The 26,487-nt window shown below is 39.1% G+C and overlaps 1 protein-coding gene across 2 annotated transcripts in view; it reads right to left on the reverse strand.

Moving 5' to 3' along the window:
* Window positions 1-26,487, reverse strand: part of LOC139143709 (metabotropic glycine receptor-like) — a 102,792-nt gene that overhangs the window by 44,527 nt on the left and 31,778 nt on the right. For both annotated transcript variants that reach the window (XM_070714243.1, XM_070714244.1), the window contains exon 2: window positions 7,138-9,221. In XM_070714243.1, the coding sequence (XP_070570344.1) occupies window positions 7,138-8,270 (1,133 nt within the window). In that variant the 5' untranslated portion in view covers window positions 8,271-9,221. The remainder of the gene's footprint in view (window positions 1-7,137; window positions 9,222-26,487) is intronic.

Raw genomic sequence — 26,487 nt, forward strand, 5'->3', positions numbered from 1 at the left:
TCAATTACTGTATGCACTACATAATTATCGACCAACGCCATTTCTGCTACTTTAAAAGTAAATGTCTGTTCAGGATACTTATTATCATATGCAGAAATTTTACATACATACATACATACATACATACATACATACATACATACATACATACATACATACATACATACATACATACATACATACATACATACATACATACATACATACATAAGCTTATATATATATATATATATATATATATATATATATATATTATATATATATATATATATATATATATATATATAACTTGTAGTGACTTACGAACTGATGAGATGTTCAGAGTCTACCTTATTTCCAATCCCAACATTTGATTGACGGCGACGTTTCGGTATGACTAGCACACCTTTTTCAAGCACTGATGATAATAAAACCAGAACTATATATATATATATATATATATATATATATATATATATATATATATATATATATATATATATATATATATATATATATATATATATATATATATATCAGAAATGCAGAAATGGTTCCAATTACATATTTATATCTATCTATATCTATATGTATGTATGTATGTATGTATGTATGTATGTATGTATGTATAGATAGATAGATAGATAGATAGATAGATGGATGGATAGATAGATCGATAGATACATTCATATATACACACATACATACATACATACATACATACATACATACATACATACATACACACACACACACACACACACACATACATACATACATACATACATACATACATACATACATACATACATACATACATACATACCTACATAATTGTTATTATGATTGTTCCTCTATCATATCAACTGCTACATAACCCGACTCGTTTCCTTAGCAACTCTTCAAATACACCGACTCGTATCAAAATGCGAAAACGTGTCCAGTAACATTATTCCGCTTAATAGACGCCCATAAAATCGCTCAGTCCTCACGAACGCTCATTTCCACGCAGAAAATACTGCCGACCCTTTCTCCACTGATTAAGTATACCCTGAATGCAGTTTTAAACAGAAATGTCTAATTAAAGCACCGGATTCCTGTAGTTTGAGAGATCTGGAAAGGGCAAAGGTATATTTCGTTCCACTGTACACTCTTCTCCATCACATTGTTAATGTCACGCTTGCTCTTCGGTATCAGAATAATGCAACGCGAAAATCAAATCAGTAGTCAAAAGAGCACGTATGTTAATCTATATCCCTACTATAAAATCCGATCAACCGAGGTAGACACATCTTGACGTCGCCGCATTTCCCTTTCAGGGTGATAAATTTCTTTTAATTGCCATAATAATTACCTGTGACGTGACAACCATTCTAAAACAAATTCGTGCCTGGGTCCCGTGGGCACTCGGAATCAGTGATAATGTTTTTGCCTCTATCGCATATCTTTAAGTTCACCACTGAGCTTCCTTGTGCGCGAATTTCGACGCGAACGCGTGTGGCGGATCATAAAGATTGGAGTTTGTCCTGTTAAATCCGCCTATTACTAGGTAATGTAGTGCGTAACATACGCATCAAGATTCAGAGGATTGAGACGTGATACTCTATTCGTCCTTAAACGTTTTTAGTGCAGGTATCCTAGAGACTATAAAGAAAATCTTTGTGCGTTAATACTGTGTGAAAAGAGCGGTGTCAGTTCAACATTGCGGCAGAGTGCCAGAATGTACGATATCGGCACCAGAGTAATGCAATTAAACCAAACAGGCAGCACGGCTGTTCAAGAGATTGAGTTACTGCATATCTGTACAGGCTCATGTTTTGCATCCACCGATTAGACACTCGCAGAAAGCGGGCACATATTATTGATAATCTTGATAAAACCTTCCGGATTTCTAGGAATCGTTGAAGAGATCTACTCGGACAAATAGCAGAGACACACTGGCTCGGAAATTAATGCGAATCGATGCAAATTAAAGTGGAATCCGAGGTTTGTTTTATGATTAAAATGAAATGATTTAGAGTAGCGTCCTCCCTTTTTGGGATCAACATTTTTTTAAAATATTGACTTCCACTTTTGGCCTTGCGGCCGAATCCCTTTCCGATGAAGTTTATATACTATTCCAAATTACACCAAATCAACGCTTTCTCCGTTGTGATTTAGCGACATTCTTTACTAAAACCTATCATTTTGTTTTGTTGCGTCCAACGCTTAGAATTTCAATACAATATACAAGCAGGACCTTCAGCAGTATCGTTTGATGTATGTTACTTTATTGTTGCTGTTCTGTTTGTAAAATAGAGCTCCTTATTCGTCTCACATGTTGAAATGCCGAGTGTTCAACTTGTCGACACATTAGTGTGCATGTGTTTTTAATATGCCATATGACTGTAACCAAACGAATATTAGTCCGGAGTAGAACTCGTTTGTAAAATATCCCACATTGTGCTTCCATGCGTTGGTGTTTGCACGCCAATGCTTTGTATTTCAACATATCTTTACGAGAAGGATAGAGATAGGTTCTTGTTTTCTAGAACAAAAAGATTAAATATTATTTTCTATAACAAAAATATTAAAATATCATTTACATGTAAAGCAATTGTCCTTCTAGACAACAAAGAACGGTTTGAAGTTCTTAGGTTAAAGGATATTGTTACTGCATGAAGGTTTCGGTGACTCATTCGACTGTTGTTTACCAAAGTGGCAAATTCAGCTTTCGTGCCATACGATGAAAAGAGCTGTAGACCTATACAACAAGATAGGCATTTATCAATGTCTCACGTGTACCACCAAGTTTTGTTTGATTTGTTTTCATTAGAAATGATGATGTAATATTTCACCTCAATTTATGGCTTCCAGAATTTTCTTTGCTGATATCCACTCTCCATGAAAGACTCTCCCATGGCGTCACATCGCGATGTCGTTCAAGTGGAAAACCTAGAGTCTGCACAGAGCCTTGGCCTCTATCTCCACCTTTGAGTGCTGTAATTTTCCCACCAAAATATTAGTGCAACATTTTACCAAATTGTATGAATTTTTTTCGAAATACTTCGATAATTTTGGACTAAAGAGACATAATGTTTCATTGGCTACAGTTTTTTATCAAAATTTTGGCAAAAATCTGAAAAAATTATTTGGGTTCATTAAGGGCGAAAAAAATGACTTTGGCGCTCAAAGGGTTATAGTACCATGGCCGCTACAGTTCAATTATTGACATGTCCAAGCGGTCGTTCTGTCCGCTCTCTTCATTAATCGCTACCACAAATGAAGTGTTATCTGAATAGGGTATGTTTACACGTGGAAGTAGTTCCCTACTTTCATGTTTGCACATGTCAAGTCCTTTTAAAGACCAACACGGTTTAATTGTGAAAAAGTGAGATAAACATGTTATGCTAGTTTGCCCAACATTTTACCTAGAGGCGCGGGGCGTGGATATCCAGTTTCAATTATGTTAAATAAACACTTCAGAGAAAGGGCTAAATGTTGCGATTGCTTCTACCGAGAAATGCCAGACGTTGCAATCACAAAAATGCGAGAAAATTTGTCTCTCCCGCGGGCATGACACTGAAATATTTAATTGCAGAGGGCGAATAGTTTATCTTAAGGTTAATGTTTCTATTTTGGGGCTCAGAATCCACTGCTCTCATTGATTAATAGATGTTTGGGCCAACAGCTAACTCGCTCTGATGAAGTTGTCAGTATTACGGGCAGTTTGTAAGATGTGTGGTCGTTACTTTCCAACCGTTTATGACGAGAGGTTGTGGAACAGGGGCATGGGATTACGGCTGAATAACATGGAAAGAGCATGAAATACAGTCTTGGAGTGATGATTAATTTCGTGTGCTAAAAACAAACACACGAGGTGGAAAGGCGGGGTCATATGGTCACAGCAGTGAGACAAACATAAAAGCTTACACTGTCAAATTTTATTTCATGTGAGATTATAAATCGATGGAGCGCTATTACTAAAGGTGTATACGTATATAATTCAAACACGGCTGATACAGTATATTCACAATATATTCTGAAACATTTTCTGCAGCTACTGTATAGAGGCCTTTTTTTTCTTTTCTAAAAATGTATGTATGTATGTATGTATGTATGTATGTATGTATGTATGTATGTATGTATGTATGTATGTATGTATGTATGTATGTATGTATGTATGTATGTATGTATGTATGTATGTATGTATGTATGTATGTATGTATGTATGTATGTGTGTATGTATATACGCATGTATGTATTGTCTGTATTGTATGTTTATCTGTCCATTAAGTTTATATGCAAGAAGAAATAGACGAACATAAAAGAAAGTAAACAGACGGACAGACACACACAGACAAAGATGGATAGATATATAGGTAGGTAGGTCGGTAGATAGACGGATAGATGAAATGATTGACGGTGGATAAATAGATCAACAGATAGAGCGTAACAAATCAAGTACTTTCAAATGGCATTTATGCCATGTGATATCAATATTCAAGCCTTATTCACTTTCTCTTTCGGATTCGAATACGTCGAGATTATTTCTTGGTATTGATATTCGGTCAACTATAATTAATTACAGAGTGTCTCTTCGAAGATACAGCTAAGTAAAAGGCAAATGTTGATGCAAATGTCAAATGCAAATAACGTCTTTATTTTTGTGAAAATCTATTATTTTCAAGGTAGGCTATGGCAATATTCTAGTTGACTAAACCAGATTTGGACACATAATGTACTACGTTGCTGTGTAATTACCAGAACTAATTACCGAGCAACAATTAGAAATAGATACAGCGTTATTTTCGGTTGCTACTGCATCAAAAAAGAAGACAGAATGAAATATTGTCAGAAAAGGGCAGCAGTCAAGCCCTAACGTCTCGGTGGTAAAATAAGTTGACTGGCGTCATCAGTGACGTCAAGTGTATACCCTCACGGTAAGCCATACCGATGTATCACCTTCGTTTAAAAATTGATCCTGACTGTACTGTGTACAACCGGAATCGTGCGTGAATAATCAAGTTTCCATTCTCGGTTTGGGCATTTCATTGTATTTATTTTGTGTTTTTCTCGATCCATGGTTCACGATTCGTACGCGCATTCAAGAGACAAGCGCAGTGCCAATTTTGATCCAGTGGCTCCCTTCAGACGGTGAAGGTTTATGCTAACACAGTCTGTCACAGAGATATTGTCATCAGGAAGTTTTATGAATATGCTTCGTGTTGAATTTCTGAGTCACTGCGGCTGGAACAGAGATCAACCGATGCAATGCACTGGCAATTAATCGTTTCAGGCAACCAAAGGATAAACCTGAAAGGACCCTTTTCGCGCTGAAGAGTTCCCAGTCTCTCATGAAAACGCAGTCTCCTGTTGCCACAAATCCCGCGTGTGTTGGTGTGTGTGAGTGGAAATTGGTTTCTTTTCATAGCTGAGAAAGAATTAAAGCTCAATTAGCAGTAAATTTTGATGAATTTCCGGTATATGGACGTTTTGTTCTATGCCGTTTGTAGGTCTACTACCAAAATCATGCTGAACGCCTAAAGTTCAACTTTTCAACGCAGTCAGTATGTGTCCAATCTCATTGTTGACGACTGAATTTCAGTCCGCACCAGAATTTATTTGCCAACAGTAGGCATAGTGCAGGATAATGCTTAGCATTTGAACATACTTTAGGAAGGACAAGAAGAACACAACAGACTTGTTTATTTTGAACAAAAACGATGAAAATATCATCAAAAGCTAGAGCTATTTTCTGATCAAAGTAAAGTGTTATCAGCTTTGCACTGACAGAGCGACAATATTGGTTGTACAACAGTCTTTTACGCAAACTAGAAACCTCTCGACTGCGAATAGTGTCTTTCATGCAAGCATACATAGAATATTCGGACGAAAAGTCTCATGATAATTATTTTGATGAGAGTTAGGAATGGCCTAACAAAAGAAATACTAATAGAAGAATAACTGTGATTTCATGTGTAGCTCTGCGTTTATCGGCGTATGGACAGAATGTGGTACTTTTACGTGTTTACAGTGGTGGTATCCTGGGTCACGTGATAAACAACATTTCGTAAACAAGCATTGGAGTCCGCACCGTAAATTACTTTGTTAAACAGTGCAGGGGTAACATATTTCCGTTATGATTTGATACATAGTAAGAGAACTGCTCGAAAGATGAAAGGAATGATTCATTTTGGAACATTCCTACTTTGAAGTGTGTCAATTAAGGCTAAAAACGCTTTTTTTCCCGGAAAATATTAAAATTACTGAAATCTCGAAGGAAAGCATATGATAACATCACAGTGTCATATAATTAAACTACTGCACCAATATTAGCAGTTAACTATGGTAAGACCAATATACTTACACATGACTTTTGAAAACGCATCTAAACACAGCAGTGTAAAAACTATTAGATTCATTAACCCCTTCAAACACAATTGCGGCTGTTTTGCAGTTGATGACGCCCGAAGAAACACGCTGTGCATTTCCACGATAAGTTTTAGAAGCAAGCGTTTACGAGCTACCCTCACTGCACTGCAACCTCAACCTTCTCATTTTTGATGGTGCTGTGCCCAGCGGCTTGCGCAGGTTCTTTGAAATCCGTGTTTTCCAGCAACCGTGCATGAAACGGGATCGGCTTCGCATCGTAATGAGTCCAATGACGCCATTGCAGCCATCAATAGCAGCAGAGTCAAGGAAAGCCTTATCCCACACTCCATCAATAGATCAAGCGACAGACATGCAAATTATCAAACTCGATTTTGTCCGGTACTGAGCCTGCAGAAAAGCGTGCTCCGTGTTTTGTCACCGTTGAGCGATGCAGAAATGACGCATTACTCACGCAATAATTTACTAATTATTGCCTTTTTCCAAACCACACACGTTATTTACTCATTTACCAACGGAAATATTTCTATTCCAACTAAAGAAAAAATCTAGGCTCACGTGATGAAAATATTTTTCTCATGTAACAGTTATTTGCACCTTGGGCGTAAATAAATTCCTTCTAAAATAAAAATTAATGAATCAAATATTTGTTAAACAATAGTTAAGGATGTCAGATTAGAGGATATTGCTTATCGTATTCTGATTTCAGTAACATGAGCATGTTACTCTTCAAATTCAAATTATAGCATACGAGCAGCCTGGAAAAAGCCGTAAAGTGGTACCCACCTGAATTCATGGTCATTGCCGTAAAAGGGTACCGAGTAAGTAACCAGCCATGTCTGGCCTCCTCCACAATCGAAGTATGGGGCACTCCATGATCCCTCCGTCTCCTCGATAAACAGGTGGGACACGTTGATAGTGTCGGCAAACTCTGTCTGGTTATAACGAGGAATATGATAGCCAAATAGAGATTGGATGCGGTAGTCATCCGGTGGCTTTTCGCTGTGTCTCAAAAACCACTGAAATCCACCGTCTTGCAAGGACGTGTAGTTAAGGTTGGCCAGGTCCTTGGTGACCACTGACTTCTCGCCCGCTCGGTAAGCGTACGGGGCGAATAGATCCACGTCGCCTTTGTATTTTTGGAATCCGAAAGCAATGCAACATCCGAAAATATTATCGTCGCTCTCGACATTATTGCGAACAAGTGAAAAATAAGTTTTGTCGTCTCCCAGAAAGCTGTTGGCCGATCCTGATGTGGGAGTTGTCTGATAAAATGTGTTTAATAAATTCGCTGTTTTAACGGCGGCCTTTGCCTGGTCCTTAAACTCACTGTACGTATCGTTGGCGCTATTAATATTCAGTGAAGGCAGGGTCACGTGGGTACAATTATGCCCTTGCTCTTGATTATACTTGATAAATTCCAAAGCCGCATTAAGTTCATTGTCATAGACGGACCTATAAAAATCAAATATATCGGCCTTTCTCTTTCTTCGCTGTGAGTTATTGCGTTTTACCGCATCAATCTTTGAACGCCACAGTACCTCATCCCCGCGGGACAGTAAGGCATCTTCTCGTTTCACAGTTGCCCTCCGAGGCGATCTTCTCAGTTTGCGCTCCCCGAGATTCAGCGGTTCGAGTTCAACGAATTCCCTGCTCGCAGATACGGATCCACGGTACGGCAGATTCCCATCGAGTCGGGGCACCTCCCGTTGCTTAGCAGCCGTTTCCAAGGCTACTGAGTGATGAAGTATCTCCCGTAGGACGGGTTCATTTGCATTCATGGCGTTTCTCCAGCCAAACGCTTCTCTGTATTCACCATTTGATGTCGTATGCACTCGGCCGATAACTAGCTGAGCCAGCATACACATATACAACACACCGATTAGGATGAGGACACTCTCACAACCGCTTCCTGACATTTTGAAGGCCGAGAATATTTAATTCCACGATTTTAGCTATTCCGTGTGGGCAATCCACCTTAACGTGAAACGCACGTACACAAGTTGCCTCACAGATCAACATGAAACAAACAGGATAAAAAAACCACTCGTGCAACAAAAATGCGAAAACTGGCGGATATAAACTATGGAATGACCAAATAATCGAGCATTCTGTACAACTGTTGTCGAAAATTGTCATCGATCTCACTTGGCGGTTTGAAGAGTATTATTTTTCGTCTACATACCATGTGATGATTTAACGCACGTTTCCACGTCCCAGATCAACTACGATCTAGAGCGACCTTTCGATCACAACTTGCATTAGAAACAGCCATGCGGGCACAGTGGACTGCTCACGGTAAACGTTACATTCCCTCCTATCGTCGAGCCGTGAATGTGACTGCCACACGGTGTCGAAATCACACAAAAGGGCCTCCGCAAACACATAACAGAGCGCGAAACATGTTCCCGGTCTCCGATCCGTGATCGAACATCGGGTGGCGAGGGAGAAGACTCACTATATCGCAGGTTCCATTTGTGTGCAGTACAAGACTGGACTGTCAGGCGAAGGGCGACGGCAGACTGCTGGTTTGAGTTCACGAGCACGGCGAGGTGTGTTGGCCGAAACCGAACAGTGAATAGAAGCCGTAAACGCTGTGTCCTTTGTCTTTCCACTGAGTGCGAGTAAAAAACGAATGTACGGAGCCAAACCGAAGCACTGGATGGGTTATTCCACAATTATGCCATCACAACGGGGACTGTGATGCCCTCACAGCACTCAAAGAGCGGCTGTCATATCAGCTAAAGCACGCCGTTCCCGACGTTTGCGCTACATTTGGCCCAACACTTGCGTCGCAGTAATTCCGTACATCCGGGTAACACGTAGGTCTCGGCGCCAGGCTTGTCCGTTGGACAATGTGCAGAAACATCCTTAGAGGAGAAAAACAGAACAAGTTAAAAGCGTATAACATCTTGTAGTGAACCGTAAGGCTAATTAATCATCGATAATATTCAAGAACAGTGCTAATCCTCAATAAAACACGACAAATGCTGAAAAATTGATACGCATTAATTAAACCCGGCCCACAAGTGCAACATATTAAAAAGATCTCTCCTAAGACACAGCCAATTTCATTAACGTCAACTCGATATTTTTTTTGCTGATAGTCAGATGGCTCAGCCAAATAACGATACGGATAAGCATCGGCTGTAAGGATTTGCACGTGAAATCTGTCGACAAATACTGCAAAAGTAACTCAATCTCGCCCAGCACCGGGTCAAATTTAGGTGTTAAGAATGTTTCTGATTCTGAACAAGATATTCCGCAGGAAGTAATTATGAGGCATTGATGGAATCCATCGTTGATTCGATTGACTGTGAGACTATGTCGCTATTGACTTTACTTAAATAGTCGTGCACGCCTTTCTGATATTGCTCAGGCGCAATTATCAACTTTCCCCTCGGGGGAATTTGTCAATCATCAGCATTTTGTAAGCATTGTCCCCACCGGTTGCCATGGTTTGCGACCGTTAACCATAACTATTGAGGCGAAAAAAAGCTGGAAATATTCCCACACACTAAGCATCGTTTTTGTAGTGCTACATAATCAGAGCGGATTTACAGTAGGGTTTCGGATCACCAAAAGCCCAGGGAAGATAGATTGCACAGGTGATGACGCGGTTTTCAAAACTACTGTTGGATTCACTCGGAGCGCTCACAAGGCGGCAAACAACTTACGTTCTCCGTGTCGGGTATTATCGGGCCTCTATCACAGTCGAGCACATCCGGGATCTTTCAATGCTCAATCGCAGGAGAGAAAATCATTACGATAGTACCCGAATGTTAACATAACTTGAGCACGCCTGAAGACGGTTCAGGGGCCGTCTGGATATTATTAATTATTCAAGAAACCGAATTTCATCGTTTGTTGTTCCTTTACTCACGACTCGAAGTCGCGTATCTAGCCTAATATGGTCGCAGCGACAAGGTGAAAAAATCCGACACAGTGCGTTAAATTTCTGTCATTTAATAGTACTATTCTCAGGATCATCAGAGACAGTACATGATATTCGATAAATCTAAAATTTGAAATGTTGTGCTGATAACAATTTCATTGTTTGGCTCAATACTTACACCATATGACAACCTAAGACTCAAACTTTCTTTACATTTCGCATAGATGCAATTCTCATAAATCTAATTCTGCCGTTTTTTTTCTGGGGAGAACGTCATCAACATTTATTTACATACCTTATTTAAAAAGTTCATGGTTAAAGGGAGGGGGTCGTCGGATCTGCGCGTGTGCGACTTTCTTGTTTACAAACAATGTATTTCATGCATGATATCTAGATTCATCACATCAACATAGCTGCAACATTCAAATTTTACGATACTCATTGTTAACAAACATGTTTTAACATTCATCAATCGCCAACGTACCCTAGATACAGTGTTTACATCGGTCGCAGGAGTCCCTGGCAACCTTTGAGCAGAGGTCCGACGACCCCTTTCCTTTAAACTAGGCCTACGAAGAATGGTTATTTGAGTGTTGAGGAAGATGCATGGGAAATATGATAAACGGCAAACGTCCAATTACCGCTACCAACCAAGCATCGTTCTTGTTGAAAATCTCTTCAGAGAGCCCTAGTCTGTTTGTTAACCTAAAAATATGTGATGTTGGTGGATTCTGACATATTATTCTACTTTTCGAAAGATGCTTTTTAATTGAAGTTGGAAGTCTTGTTGTTCTCTGTCTCATAGCTGTCATTATAAATAAACAAGCTAAGTCATTTCTACCATTTTGCGGCATTGGATCAGTCATAATCATCAGTACCTGTTCATTATTCAAGTTCATGGTTGAACTCTGACGCTCCGGACCGCGTTAAAATCCTGCGTTCTGAAAGCAGTGGCGTTATTGCAGTGAATCACCCAGCGACCCCTATCATGCGTGTGCCTTTATTTCTGAACGCATCGTTTTCAGGGAAGGCGATATCTCATCGCCAGTAACTCCTTTAGCCTTAGTCGTCTTGATTGTTTTCCTTTCGCGTTCTCTGTCAGAAATATATCATTTTGGGCTTGACGTGTCATCGATTTGTAGACCGGGGGTCGTGATCAATCGGGCGACTGCTATACTAAGCCGCCTGCGTTTATCACCGAGCTCCTTCTGCTATGTATTGCGCCACAAAGCTGGCAATAATTCGCTCAGTCGGGTCACGTCTCCCAAGACATGGCATAATGTTGCTGGATGCATTTGCCATCGCAGCTTGGAGGCCCGGAATTAGCGCTTGACACATCCCCCAAGTAGTCTTAGCAACTCGGTGATTTGAGTGCAAGTCCCCCGAGAAAGATTTAGCAAGTGTTTACTAGACTCTCTCAAGATTGGAAAACAAGTTGTTTCTAGTCATCAAGCAGACGTGGCTTTCACTCACATTATATACCGGCCAAGACCCACCAGCGAGCGAGCGAATGAATCCTAGTCCCATGGACGTACTATAAGGTACATCCAACAGTGACGTCAGTCTCGTACGCACGAGGGGGGAACACTAATACCATTAATCATTGAACACCGATGGGCATGCGCAGACCCTAAATTTTTTATCCAGGGTAAACATACAAGTCATCGACAGTTCATCGTGTCGACGGGAAAAATGAACCCTTCAAAAGTTCTGTCATTGTATAGTGTCTTCCTTTTCAAAAGCGCTTATAGAGTCTGATATGTCTCGTTCTAACTGTTCTAGGGGAATAGACAGAACAGAAGATCGTCCTCAAGTAAAAATCGATAGCACTGCCGACAGTCGTTGCTGAGATCGGTCGGATGTATATTAGCAGGTATTGACAGAACACACTGAATCTTTAGGTGATTAGAGCTAGTGTCTCGAACGACGGACAATTAGAGACAACCTGGATAGACAATATGTCTGCTTGGGAAAGAAATGCACTGTAGTATGCTCTATTTTGTGTTGCTTTTGGAAAAGAAATAGTAATTTGCCTATAATGTCGGTCTGTCTGACGTGCTTCCCAGCCCCTCCTCCAAATTCTCTCTCTCTCTCTCTCTCTCTCTCTCTCTCTCTCTCTCTCTCTCTCTCTCAATTTGAAAAAAGTCGGCGAAAGACAGTTATTCCATGGGGTTGTATGAAACACAGTGTTATGAATTTCTTTTCTATTTTCGATGTAACATTCTTTCCAGTTAAAGCCCCAATAGCTGCGTATGTGTAATAAACCGATCTCAAAATATCCTCAGTTTTCCAAGAGTTTTCTTTGATTAAGACCCATTAGGGACTGGAGAAGTGTATAACACTTTCATAAATGTCGAAAATGGCATGTAAATACAAACATTTTAACATTTTATATTTCCTACCCTTTAAAAAAACTAATCATGTGACAGAGAAAATAAAGATTACAATTACAAAATGTTGGCCATCGTGGGTTGTGCATTTTTTTCTTTATAATCACGAAGAATATGTGCGGGAAATACTGCTTTTTGTACTTTTCCGTGGGGGCGTTTTATGAGTGCGTCACCCGTTTATTATTTAGCGTAGGCATGGTCCTACAGTTGGCACATTTACACGAACCAATTTTGGTTTGATAAAATGACAATGATGCATAAAATTCGCAGCTATTGGGGTTTTAAAGTCGTCGATAAAGGACCTATGGATACTGAACGGATATTTTCGCTCCCTTGCAGAACACTAGATACGTCATTTACGATTGACAACACTCAGGTCAATAACCAATGAGACTCGTGCTTTCGTGAAATGGCGGTCAGAGTCGTGCTCAATAATGTATACCGCACGCGACTGCGACTGAACGATCTCGGATACTTTTCTATTCAACAGATGACAGAAAGCAAATTCCATCAAATTGACAAACTACTCGTCGATTTGATGAACTATTGAAAAGAGAAATGTGTCCGAAGTACTTTTGCCTGATTTTACTCCCGCATACGATCATCAGTTGTGATCCGTCATCGACGTCAATGGAATAAAATACTCAACCACCTGCACATTACAGCAAGATTTCTATAGTAAGGGCGGCTTGACATTCCAGAATACTCAGGCTGTAGTGCAGCCTTCTATATGATTTAACCCCATCCATCTACCTATAAAAGGCACAGTAGCTGAAACTTTTGGTGATTTTAACAATTGTCTGTTGTTTTGCATGCCACTTGCAAGATCCTGTTCCACTCCCCAAGGCATGTTGAAACGCCTACAACTCAGTCCTTCAACACAGTGGTTTGTATGAATTCTCATTTACATTTGAATCCTAGTCCGAATCACAACTCACTCGTCAACAATAACAATGCAGTTTACACATGTAAAAGCGGCTGAATACGCTATATCTCAACATGGGGGTGGAACAAGAAATTATAGTTGGCATTAAATACAAAAATAGTGAAAAAAATCATCGAAAGTTCAGCTGGCTGTCACTGGCCCTTAAAGTTTGTGCAGACTTAAAAATCAATTACTTGAAAAGCAACTGCTCTACAAATGTGAAAAAGTAATCTTTCACATATCGGAACTCACAAAAAATGGTTGTCATTGCTATTTCAATCAGCACGTTCATCGTTACAAATCCATGGATGACAGAATATCACGGGATTGCAAAGATGAGGCTGTTTTCGTTGTAAGGCGCGAACAGAACGGTTCACATGATATTTTCATTTTTAATCTAGAGAAGGATTCCCTGCCTTAGCGTCTGTTTTGTATATGTGTCATTCAGGACAAATGCCAAAAACTACAATGCAGATATAACTGGTATTTCTTCAATGGAGGTATAACATGCATGTGGCATTCGAATTGGAATGGTTGATGAGTGATTATGAATGAGACTAGCATATATACTCCCGACGAGCTGTAATTTTCTGTATCATGAAATTTCTTGTACGATATTTGTCAATTCAACAGTGTCAGCCATAACCTCGCATTCAAGTTTCTGGCACTAAACCGCTGCCTTCCGCCTGTCTAATCAGTCTAATCAAGTAATGTTGTGACCATGATAACATTAAAGGGCCAGTAATGTTTGATGATTTTTTTCATTATTTTTATTTTGTGAGTAAATCGCAAGTTATTATTCTACTCCCAAAAGAATGTTGAAACACTCACTATTTAGCCCGTCAACATAGCGTATATGTGTAACATTTGAATTCTAATCTGGACCAGAATTCACTTGTCAACAATAACAATGCAGTCCACATATGTACAGGCTGAGTTGTAAAGCTGAATACTGTGTATCTCAACATGCTTTTGGGAGTAGAATACGAAATTATGGTCGACATTGAAAATAAAAATAATCAAAAAAGTTATCAAAAATTAGCATTAGTTGCCCCTTAAAGAGACTACCTCGGCTTGTATACTCGACTGCAGAATGATAAAATCAATGTAATCAAACGAAAAGTTGCCATGATGAAATAAGTAACGTAAGTAACAGATCAGGAAGTTTTTGAACGGACAAAATTCAGAAAACCACGGACGATGTGTTGAACGTCCAAATTGCAAATTAATCATATCACGTGACATGCATTACGAATCCCAACTAAGCAATAGGTAAACACATAATGGATTGCCTAATATACCAAGCAGAGACAGGAATCTAACGAATGAACATGTTGATACTTATACCGCCATGCCGATGTTTGGATTAGCAATAACCTTAAAACTATATATAAATGTATGTTTTCTGAAACAACTACCCCGCGAGCACGACACCTTTGCCACTCAAAACTATCAATATCCGGCCTTCGGCATTGCAATATGCCCGCAAGTTCACCACTCTCGGGTCAGCCTTGTCGATTTCCCCTCGGGGAAACTGTAAAAACATTGGACATATTTTCTCCATTGCAATATTATTCACAGCACATCTTTTTTTACCCCTTGTGGTTTGTTTGGCACAGGGCAAATCAATGCTCAAACGTCTGTCAAGCTGAGTCGTTGTCTGGCTCTCTTTGCAAGACGTGGCGTGTGGGCCGCATTTAACTTAAACAGCACTTAGAGAAATGGCGGTTGTCTGAGAACATCGTAGTTGACATCGTAAAGTATGGCTGCCCAAAACCGTGTGATCGTGCACCATATGTCGCCCGCCGCATCCCACAGGACTACAGGGAGACCTTGGTTCGACGTAGGAGCAATCTGCGTGACACACAACGCCATACACCGATGCGCTATGCCATGGCCTGCACACAGCACACAGCCTATATGCAGACATGGACACAAACGGGTTTTAATACTGATATCATAGACACTGCAGAATATCAACTAAATAAAAAAACTCTACGTATTCGCGAAACATTAGAATTGTCTTATCTAATTGTCTTGACAAAGCATAGGCTGTCCTTGCGAAAAGAACTGGTCGGATGCAGATATAAGTACGCGAAATCATTGAAAATTTGAGTCGAAATATTTCATGCATTCACAGGTAAGGTTGTGTGATTGTCTTATACATGCTGTGTCGGCACATCTATCTTATGAATGTCTATATTCACTGAGGTTTTTGCCCATCGGTGTTTACGTCTGATCGCACGTAAGCTAGAAATATTGACACACGTTGCCTCACTTAAACCGTATTAGTTTATAAATAGCCTTGGGGTAGCACACTGATAATTTACTGCTGGCATTTAATTGGCAAATGTTAACATATCTGACCAAACCGAGTGCATGAAATATGCTGACATATCACGCACAGCAAGCAGGGTATATACTGATTAATATTCGAAAGTAAAAGTATACCCGCGCGCTATTAAGTATGGTTATTAAATTTTATTTCGGACTGGCTTCCCTTTTTTATGGCAATGCTCTAATGCAAGTGTCAGTGTATTGCGCCGTGTACGCCTCGTTCCTATAGTTACAAAGCAGTTTGATCTTTTATCCGGTTTTTTTGCGACTTTTAGAGCCAAATTATCACCAGCCAACTACTTCCCCTTTACCCACGCTGAAGTGCTCAGCTGTTATTTCTATTTGATGACCCTATATCATGAAACGTTTTTTATTACTGAAACAATGTCAGTTTTGTTTATTGTACGAGTCAAGACTTACGTGCCTGTTTCAGATAGCGATGGGCATCATGGTGTTCTCGGGCATGATAGCACATTTGGAGCAGCTGCCTTAAAATTAACCGACATTATTTGTTTATTTAGTCGGTGTTACAAGAACAATGTGGCTCTACTTTGTGAAAATATTAACACAACGCAGAGTTTTTAATAGCTCTCAGCCCTAGTTCTTATTTATTGACTCACCTTTGAAATATGTGGTTTGATCAACGTCCACGATTCGTTTTCGTACCCATTCAATGGTTCACCTGATGTGCTAATTTCGTCGAAACCAATTTTAGAACAATAGTAGACGACTGGACGCATGACTGGGCGTGTGTCAGCAATACCGTTGCATTAATTTCGGTAAAATAATCCGCCGCTTTGACGCAAGAGTCAAGATATCGTCTGACACGTCCAGGCGTGTACACCATGGATTCTATAGGCAAGCCCGCCACTTTTTATTTGAAATTCAAGAAGCCTCATAACTCATGTATATTGTGACCTGATTTCCTTAGGTGACTGCAGGTAAAAAGGACCCTTGCGTAGATCAGAGGAGATGAACATCCAAGATATGTATGACGACATTTCTGAGAAGTGAAATTGATGCTTTCAGGTAACAAGAAGAAAAGCTCTTGACCATGGATGAGTTCTAAGAATGTTACGGCATTTTATCATGCAGCCGTCGGGTTTAACATCCCCCTACTGGTGGTATCATCACCAACAAATGCAAAATCAGCTTTTATTTTGATAACCTTTTCTTTCCTTTATAATAACCTAGCTCCTTAATTGGTATACAGTCACTTGTCATCTAAATATGCCCATATATGGTCAAAGGGGCGTTCCTTGGTATTCAAAATGCTCATGTTAGGGCGCTGTTTTTAAAAAGCGGCCACCCGGTTAAAATCTGTGATTGGTCAGATGTTCTATTTCCATGGTGACTGTGGCAAAATTGGAATAGGTGATAGTATACATTTAATGCATGGCGTTTCAAACACCTATAAACCCCATACTTTTGGAACAAGTCGTGGACACACAAAGAACCCACTTGAGAGAAAAACTCATGGATGTTAAAAAATAAAGTTTTGCAGACGATACAAATTTGGGAAATCGGTTCAGCATCATTCGAAACGATCTATGACGTCACGGAAAACAAACCGAGCATCTTGGTGGTAGAAAAAAGAAAACGTCAGAAAAATCGAAGAATTTTCAAAGGAGTATACACTGAAGTGTAGATTTCTCATGTAGAAATTGATATGGGAATTTTATAACAGTACTTAAATGTCAATCATCTTTGATACTGAATAAGCGCTTTAAATAAAGTTCTTCGTTTGCCATCCGCGTGCTGGTAGGTTTTCAGAGAAATTAAGAACTCAAACACAATGTTGACACTATTACAAATAAAAAATTATTTTTCCTAAGGAAACCAAGTAAAGATTGAGCTTATGTTAATACACTTTTATTTTTTGTCTGTGTTTGTTTTTCCCCTGGCTGGCTGGTAGGTTTTTCAAAAATCCAAGGATGGCAAACAAAGAATTTTCTTTAAAAGGCCTTATTGGAAAGTAGTGTTGGGGCAAACAGTGACTTGGACATGGTAGGGCGATATACGCAACAAAACACGGTTTGAAATACACATTTATTTCCGTATGAAAGAGCATTGCACAGATAACATCAGTAGAACTTAAAATGACGTCTCATCGGATAGTAAGCAAAATAATGACAAAGTGCAACCTATATCCTTTTAAGTATACGTTGTATTGTTATGGATTAGTGGAACGCTTTGTGATTGTCATTAATTAAAATGACAGAATACATATATTCATGCCACTTAGCTAAGTAGAAAATAAAGAAGCTGCTGTACATATAGTTTTAAATTGGGCTTTTACGTCGATATTTTCACATGATATCATTGTGGTCAAACATACGGCTGAAGAAAATTATGTTCAGGGATTAAAACGTTTCTATATTTTGAGTGTTTCACACATGTGTTTGTAGAGAATATATTATATCTTACAAGAATTTTATAATAATCTGAAATTAGAAATGCCAAGGTCTTTCGATTCTCGGTAATTATGAATCCCAAGTTACGCAAAGATAATTAAATTTGGTATGTAAATGCATGCAAAGTACCCGCAACTCTTTACATTAACCCTGTGGGAAGCCATGATGATATAATGTATATGTGAATTTTATAGTAATGATTTCAGCTTTCGCTGAGTACGAAGCCTTGATGATCAGCAAGTGAAACACCAGGAGATCGTTGATTGGGGAACAAACTGACATAATGTAGTGAAAAATAAGGTTATCCCAGAGTTCATTACGGGCTTGTAGGTGTAATTATCGTAATATAATGCGATTTACTTACCCCTGCATTATTAAAGTACATTGACGTCATATGGTTGCATTTAAACACAGACGATTTCGAGAAAAAACAAACCACAATATAAACAAGAAATGCAAGAAGCAGATTTTGTCCTTTAACAATCAAATGTCCAAGTTATTTACGATACACACTGAGTCGGACTAATTGATATGAACAGCGGCAATAGCTCTTTCGCGTGAGAAGCACATAAACGCACTTCTAAGAGGTACCACAGTGGGAATAAAACTAACCTTTAATCACGTAGAGCAAGTAAATGCCCAACCAGATATACAATAAAACCTGACAACCAAGGCTTCACTACGAAAGTGCAAAACTTCTTATAAAATCTATGTGCAATTATACCCAAGAGCTTCTTCCTGGACCACACGGTTCAGTTGCGTCACACACTCGGCGCTAAATTTAATGGGTTTGAGGTTTGGCAATCAATGTCGTTCTGTTCATAGCATGGACGTGAAAGGATTGCATAAAGGTTAAATGGAGTGACAAAGCCTAACATTTTTACGATACTTTTCTGATCTATCACTTGTTGGGGCTCTTTTTAAAGCTCTCGAGGTAAGAAAAGGTTTCACCGCCTTAGTTTTTCGAAAATCGAAAATGATATATTTTTCATGTAGGGCGTTGTATACACAAGGATGGCGGCCATTTTGAATTTCGAATCATCTGTAAAGGTTAACGTTAGGGGTTTTTTTTCTCTAATACTAAACTTAGCATGGTGACCACATATTTTTTATTTGGCAAGAGAATAATTGAAAGTTTCATTGGGGTAAGTTTGAGCAAACGTTTAAGTCTTTCACTTTCGAAATGAATACTGCTTTAAGGCCGGTCGATTATTTATATTACATTACTAACGGAAACCATACCCAGAGAAAACGATCAAATCTTGCAATGACCAAACAGAATCTTTGCGCCAGATCCCGATCCGTGCAGCCATTTTAATTTAAACCCCTAATTGCAAAACGTTCATCAAATATGGAAATTAGAAAGTTAACCTTCCTGACAGCCATGAATATCTTACACTGCAGTATATCTTCGTGTGATCATCATTAGCAAGATGTCTCGTCAAATCTTATCCAGCTGTTCTCACTGTCCATGATTTTATGTCCGAAATCAATAATAGAGAAAATTATTTTAAACTCAGCAATCCACGTCCGCAGAACACTATTCGGGTTGTGCCATTGTAAAACAGAATCTATATATCTGATTTGGTTAAAATCTGATGGGTGGTTCTTCCGAAATTGTACCCCCAGACACACAGGCAGACAGACAGGCATTCGTACAACGGTAGATCATGTGTCTGAACATAGGGGCTAACATAAGGGCTTAAATGTCGTTTCACATATCATTCTGGAATAAGATCAAACTTATGACCATCTACCTCGCTACCAGTATCTTGTAAATGCCCGTATTCCCACAGTTGCACAACAGCAGCTTTATCAATTAATGAAATCACGGCAGGGCTGAGCCCATACGCTCGCTTTGAGTAAGATTGTTGATGTCATTTCGATTGAATATGACAGGCCATTATTTACAGTTGTTTTATTTGTCACTTTGATAAAAAAAATTTCTTTGGATACTCATCTTCGTCACAGATGTTCATTGCCTCGCTGGCTACACGTATACGGTATAGCGACGGCAGTGCAGCGCAGCGAAAGCGCTCCACTGGCAAGGAACGAGTTCACACATGCTCTCGGCTCCTGCGCGCGCAGCTTGCTGAGGCTACCCACATACATGCCTGCTGACTATGCGCTAAGCCGGTGACCCTAGACTCAAGTCATGACGGTTGCTGGATATTTCATCCCAAACGAAAATGTATTGATGGGTTTTAATTTATCTTCTATATCTAAAGTTTTTTTCAGTAACTTTATGACTTTATCAATTGCAAATATTGATAAAAAGTACTGAAGTTGTGGCCGTTAAATGATGCACTCACAAGCAGTGTGGGATTGCTATGGCGGCGACGAAGCGGCCACTTATCGTACTACAGTAACGCATGCGTATCAATGAGCCTCTTGCGCGAGTTATTAATTTTTTATACTGTACTTAAAAATATAGTTCCATATTGTATTAAAATAACTATACTGATTTATATTTGACAGCTTACGTACCCAGGACGACCTCACATTTTCAAAGAAACTTTCTATATATTTTCAGTGCACATAGCGAACAGCCCCGCCCATCATGAGCATTCATGGATGTGGTAATATACTGAACACATAAACTGAAATTCTAACCATGTTACATCCACAGCAATGTGTAAGTATAGTGCTGTTACTATCACCGTCACTTGTTAAATGCATTTCAGGATTTGATTGACACACGAAACTTCTAAAATTGGAGAAAAACATACTTAATAAACAAAATCATGATTCCACCATAAAATTGTGGCTTTACATTTTGGACAGCCCGGCCAGCCATGATGGATTCAAAGGTCAAGAACAGAATTTCTAGAGAAGGAGTTCTGGGAAATATTGCGACTGTGAAAAGCTACATTAAATAATCTGGACATTACGTGTGACTTACAATCACTCGGAAGTATGTTGGCTAGTCGCATTTATTGACAGCGAATCCGATCCAAATATTAAAATGAACCCAATTAGTTATTTCGGTGTTGTGGTTAGGCGTTGTTTCACAAATTGCCTTCCTTGTAAATTTCAAAATGAAAATGACGCCTCGGATTTTATGGTTCAACAGTTTCACTAGAAGAAAAAAGTCATCAGCGGTCACGGTAACGGGAGATCATAACAGTATTACGGACTGTCTGTGATCTTATGTAGTAACCTTTCTTGGAATAGAAAAATAATACGAAGCTCTTTCTTGCATTGTGAATGAAACAACTAAAGTCATTGAGCTGTTTGTATGTTTTACGTTATCAAATCTATCCATATTGCTCAGACTCTCTTTAGTCTGTTGATATCAACGTCTAGTGATATCAGCATGCTAATATCAAGTTATATCAACGTTGTTAATATCAGGCAATCGGTCGTTAACATCAAGTAACTATTGATCCGAGAAAGAGTAATAACACTAAAATTCGTTCATGAAATTTTAATGAAATGAGCGAATTGAAAGAGCTTTCGAAATTATTCGTCCGTGCTGTCAAGACTGTCTTTCGACTGTCGTTACTGCGTGTCAAAGATGATTTACTGATGGAAATCTTGAAAGGAATGTGGAATTGAAATCGAAATGAACAAACACTCTTTATGTTTTTGTTGCATTCTAAAGGACAATACCACGATGCAAATGATTATGATGCCACGGATATCGATGTCTTGATGCAATAAAAGTTAAGGTTTTGAGAAATGCGTGAAACGAAATCACCTTTATAATTCCATTCATTTTCATACGCTCGCTTATTATGTAGGGACCGTAGTTCAGTCGATAGTTGCAAAGAGTGAATGGCGATGCTTCGATCTTGCCCTTTGGTGTAATTTTCCGGGTACCATGCCAAACACTCTACGCAATTAACTCGTGATACCGCCCGCCGCTGCGAACACGCAACTGTACACCAGTTCGGAAAGTTTAAGGTAGAACGCGCCTTGGTGACAGATAGTCAGACTCTCAAACTTTTACAGTTCTTTTCTAATATACCACTTGTGGGGTTTCATTTTAAAAAAGCTCTTGATGTAAGAAATCTTTTTACCGTCTTAGTTTTCGAAAATGGAAAAGTTTATTTTTTTCTCCGTAGAGTTAACACATGGATGGCGGCCATTTTGAATTTAAATATCGTTGAATCTTGGGTAATTTGTTGCTCTAGTACCAAAATTTGCACGGTGACCCCCATTTTTCATTCTTGATTTAGAAAGAGAATTGCTGAAAGTTTCATTAAGGACAGTTTGAGCGAAAGTTTAAGTCTTTCTCTTTCGAGGCGCATGTTACCTTAAACGCATAGTGACGACAGTTGACGCGAGGCCAATGATACAGTTGTATCCCTCCTGCATCGTGCACTGATTGCGCCAGATGTATGAAGCCAACATCTAAATATTGCATGAGCAACATGGATTCTGGGTAGGGACCTTTTGTGACAGTCAGGCTGTAACATGAATGTTAGTTGCCATGACAACTGGGTAACTTTGTCGGCGTCAAACAGGATATCTTTGTGCGAAATATGAAACTGTTGGTGCTCCATCAAATTCATGTGTATAAGTATAGACCCTCGCATTCAGTAGCTTCTTCTTTTGCCTTCAGTCCTTAGTTTGCGCTCATTTCAGTCCCTGAACAAAACACACAAGAAGTGAGCATTGAAATGATCTCGAGTTACATGTCTAGGCTTAGGTATAATGTTTATCAACTTGGTAGCATAAAGTCATGTATATTGTCTATCGTGTCTGAAGAATGCTGACAGCGTGGTCTGCAAGTCATGCCCTCCGTTCCATGCACAGACATAACAGATAGAGAATACAACGTCAAATTTCATTTGTCCATCAACCATATTCGCATGTAAGTTGATGGCAACTCTTCAAACCCAGATCTTTGCTGCAGACATCCAGAGGGTCGGAAAGTCATATCTGATTGGTCGATTTTAATAATTAATAGCAACTAAGGGAGTCTGAAACAAAGGATATTGGGTAGTTGATTGGCTGTTTGTAAACAATTCAACGATAGTCAACCAACCAACAAGCTAATGAGTTACTTATGACATTCAGAATGTTGTGCGTCCACGTTACTTGAGTCCATTATTGATTTCAAGGTCGTTCGTATTATCAAGGTCATTCGTACGTGTAAATTTGGCGTTAAAACGGAAGAAACAGCGGCTTTGACTTATGAAGTTATTATGCGCCTCGAAACTGAAAATTTTAATTTCTTGCTCATACTTTACTTTGGGTAATTTTGAACTGTAACCTTTCATAAAAAAGAGCAAAAATCAGGGATCACCGTACACGAGTTAGGACACAGGGTGCTGTCTACATGTCCGTCCCCAGGGTGTGGTAGGTGTTTCGTTATATCGCTAATAAAGATATATTCTACCAACCTTTGGTGTTTCGGACTTTTGGTGTTTCCTTGACAATCTTGCGTATACGTTTTATCAACATGTTGCGTCTACTATCTGATGAGTTTGAGTGCCTAATTAGCCAAAGTAATCAAGGGTAAATTACTAATCTGTGGACGCTCTCACCAGATTATCACCGGATTAATTTGACACAGTCAATAACGAACGCACCAGCAAGGTATAACTGAAGAAGGGCTGAAACTCTCAAAAGCCGTGTCCAGAGGTGGTCCGTAAAACTAGTGGACACTTTATATTCATGTATTCATTGTTATGTAGGTCATTTACCCCACACTCATCATGACCTGAGTTTCAATTAGTCTAGAACATTCTCAAGGTCACTGCCCTTGATGACCTCACAACCTTGAATTCATTAGTCATGTTTGGAATGTTCTGGAAAGTTGATTAGTTGTGTAAGGGAGATAATTTTAGAACAGTAATTAGCATGTCAATAAAAGTTCTAGATTGTTCTTATATGCCTTTATAAAAGGGACGTGCTCAGCTTCCAGTCAGACTTTTGGGATCGTGTCTCTTGTGTGTTACTAAACTCCAGCAGTAGTCATTCTCAAGACTTTTCAAGACCTTCACTGTCAACGCTGGATTTATACTGTGGACTTTGTGCAGCTTCAAGCCTGCAAGCCAAAGGACTGTTCATTCATCCGACTGACTGTTACAACTCTGAGACTGGAGCTTTGCCGTCCCAGCTGAGATAAGTAGTCTGTACACTTTTAAAGCTTGTACTCTATCCCTGACTTAGCAATTAGTTTTATTTTCGTAATAAATTTTGTTTAAACGTTAACTGCTGAGTTCACCCTTTTGTTCGTTTTCTCTGCACGTAACAAATTGGGGGCTTGTCCGGGATACGAATATTTTGAGCCGTTTGACAACATTTTGCCAGCCTTTTCAAACTACTGTATACTGTGAACTCAGCGAAATTCAATCATGGCGGAATTCAAGCCAGACGAATTTATGGATGACCTTGATCAGGACACATTTAATTCCCTCAGAAAAGACAACCTCATAGCACTGGCAAATTTCCTTAAAGTAGATGTCAAAAGATCTATGCGCAAGCGAGAAATACAGTTCAAGATTGCAAAACATTTAGTTAATTCTGGCCATTTTGAGGAGTCTGCCTTAAAAGATTATGAGCCTGAGTCTTCCTCTGAACTCAGAAAATTAGAATTAGAATTGCAGACAAATTTGGAGATTAAGAAACTAGAATTACAAATGGAAGAAAGACAGAAAGAAAAAGAATTACAAATGGAAAAAGAGAGACAGGCATTAGAAAAGAAAAAATACGAATGCAGTTAGAAATGGAAGAAAGACAGAAAGAAAAAGAAAGGCAGGAAAGATTAGAAATGGAAGAAAGACAGAGAGAAAAAGAATTGCGATTAGAAGAACAGCGATTACAGGTAAATAAAACGTTTAGAGCTTGGACAGTCAGGAAATTCTTCCCTTCAGACAAGTTTGACATCACTAAGCATTTCAGGTTAGTTCCCCTTTCCAAGAAAAGGATGTTGATAAATATTTCCTTCATTTTGAGAAATTGCTCAGAGTCTGAATTGGCCTAAGGAGTCCTGGTCTATGCTTTTGCAGAGTGCTTTGGTGGGTAAAGCCAGAGAAATTTACATTCAGTTGTCAGTAGAGCAGGCTTCAGATTATGATTCTGTGAAGGAATTAATTCTCAAGGGCTATGAGTGGTGCCTGAAGCTTACCGTCAGAAATTTAGGGATTGTGAGAAGGTGAAGGATCAAACTTATGTTGAATTTGCTCGAACAAAAGAACAACTGTTTGATCGTTGGTGTTCTTCTGTAAAGGTCAGTCAGAATTATGACAAATTACGACAACTTGTTTTGATTGAGGAATTTAAAAGGTGCATCCGGAGTGACATCAAGACATTTATCAATGAACAAAAGGCAGATACATTGGAGGTTGCTGCACGTTTGGCCGATGATTATTCATTGACCCACAAATCTTCATTTCTCAGCAAACCATCCCAGTCCTTTTCATACAGAACAATGCAGGTAAATTTAACTCGTCCTTTTCATCCAAGAATTTTTCAAAGGAGAGTAGAAAATCAAATGACAACAGTTCACAGAGTTCAAGTAACACTCCCACATCATCAGATCCCAAGTCTCAATCTCCTTCTGACAAACAGTTCGGTACACTTTCTTGTAATTACTGTAAGAAAGACGGCCATTTAATGTCAGATTGTTTCAAATTGAAAAGAAAACGTGAAGGTCAAAGTGGTCAAAGTGGATCTAAGCCAACCGGCTTTATTTCTTCATCAACTCAATTAGAGTCTAATAATGTGTGTAACACATTTTCTGAGGTTAAAGCCCTCTCATCCCCAATTAATGAGGTCAAGGTCAATTCTTCTCAAGATAGCATTATGGGTATTTTCGAACCATTTATTCATGATGGTTTTATATCACTTTCTAGTGATTTCTCTTCTGCTACCCCTGTCAAAATTCTAAGAGATACCGGGGCTTCCCAGTCTCTTTTGTTGGCAGATACCCTGCCGTTTTCTGAAAAGTCATTTTCAGGTTCTAAAGTTCTTATTAAGGGGGTAGATTGTAATGACTACATTCCTGTTCCTCTCCATAATGTCTATTTGTCTTCGGACTTTGTTTCTGGACCTGTTGCTTTAGGTATTAGGCCTTTTTTGCCTTTTGAAGGGATTCACCTTCTTCTTGGAAACGACCTTGCTGGGGACAAGGTCATTACTAATCCACTTGTGACTGATAATCCTAGTTTAGATCAGGATCCAGAGCCAATTGAACAAGAGATACCCGATTTATTTCCTTCA

The sequence above is a fragment of the Ptychodera flava genome, chromosome 11, assembly GCF_041260155.1.
Source record: "Ptychodera flava strain L36383 chromosome 11, AS_Pfla_20210202, whole genome shotgun sequence".
Lineage (NCBI taxonomy): Eukaryota > Metazoa > Hemichordata > Enteropneusta > Ptychoderidae > Ptychodera > Ptychodera flava.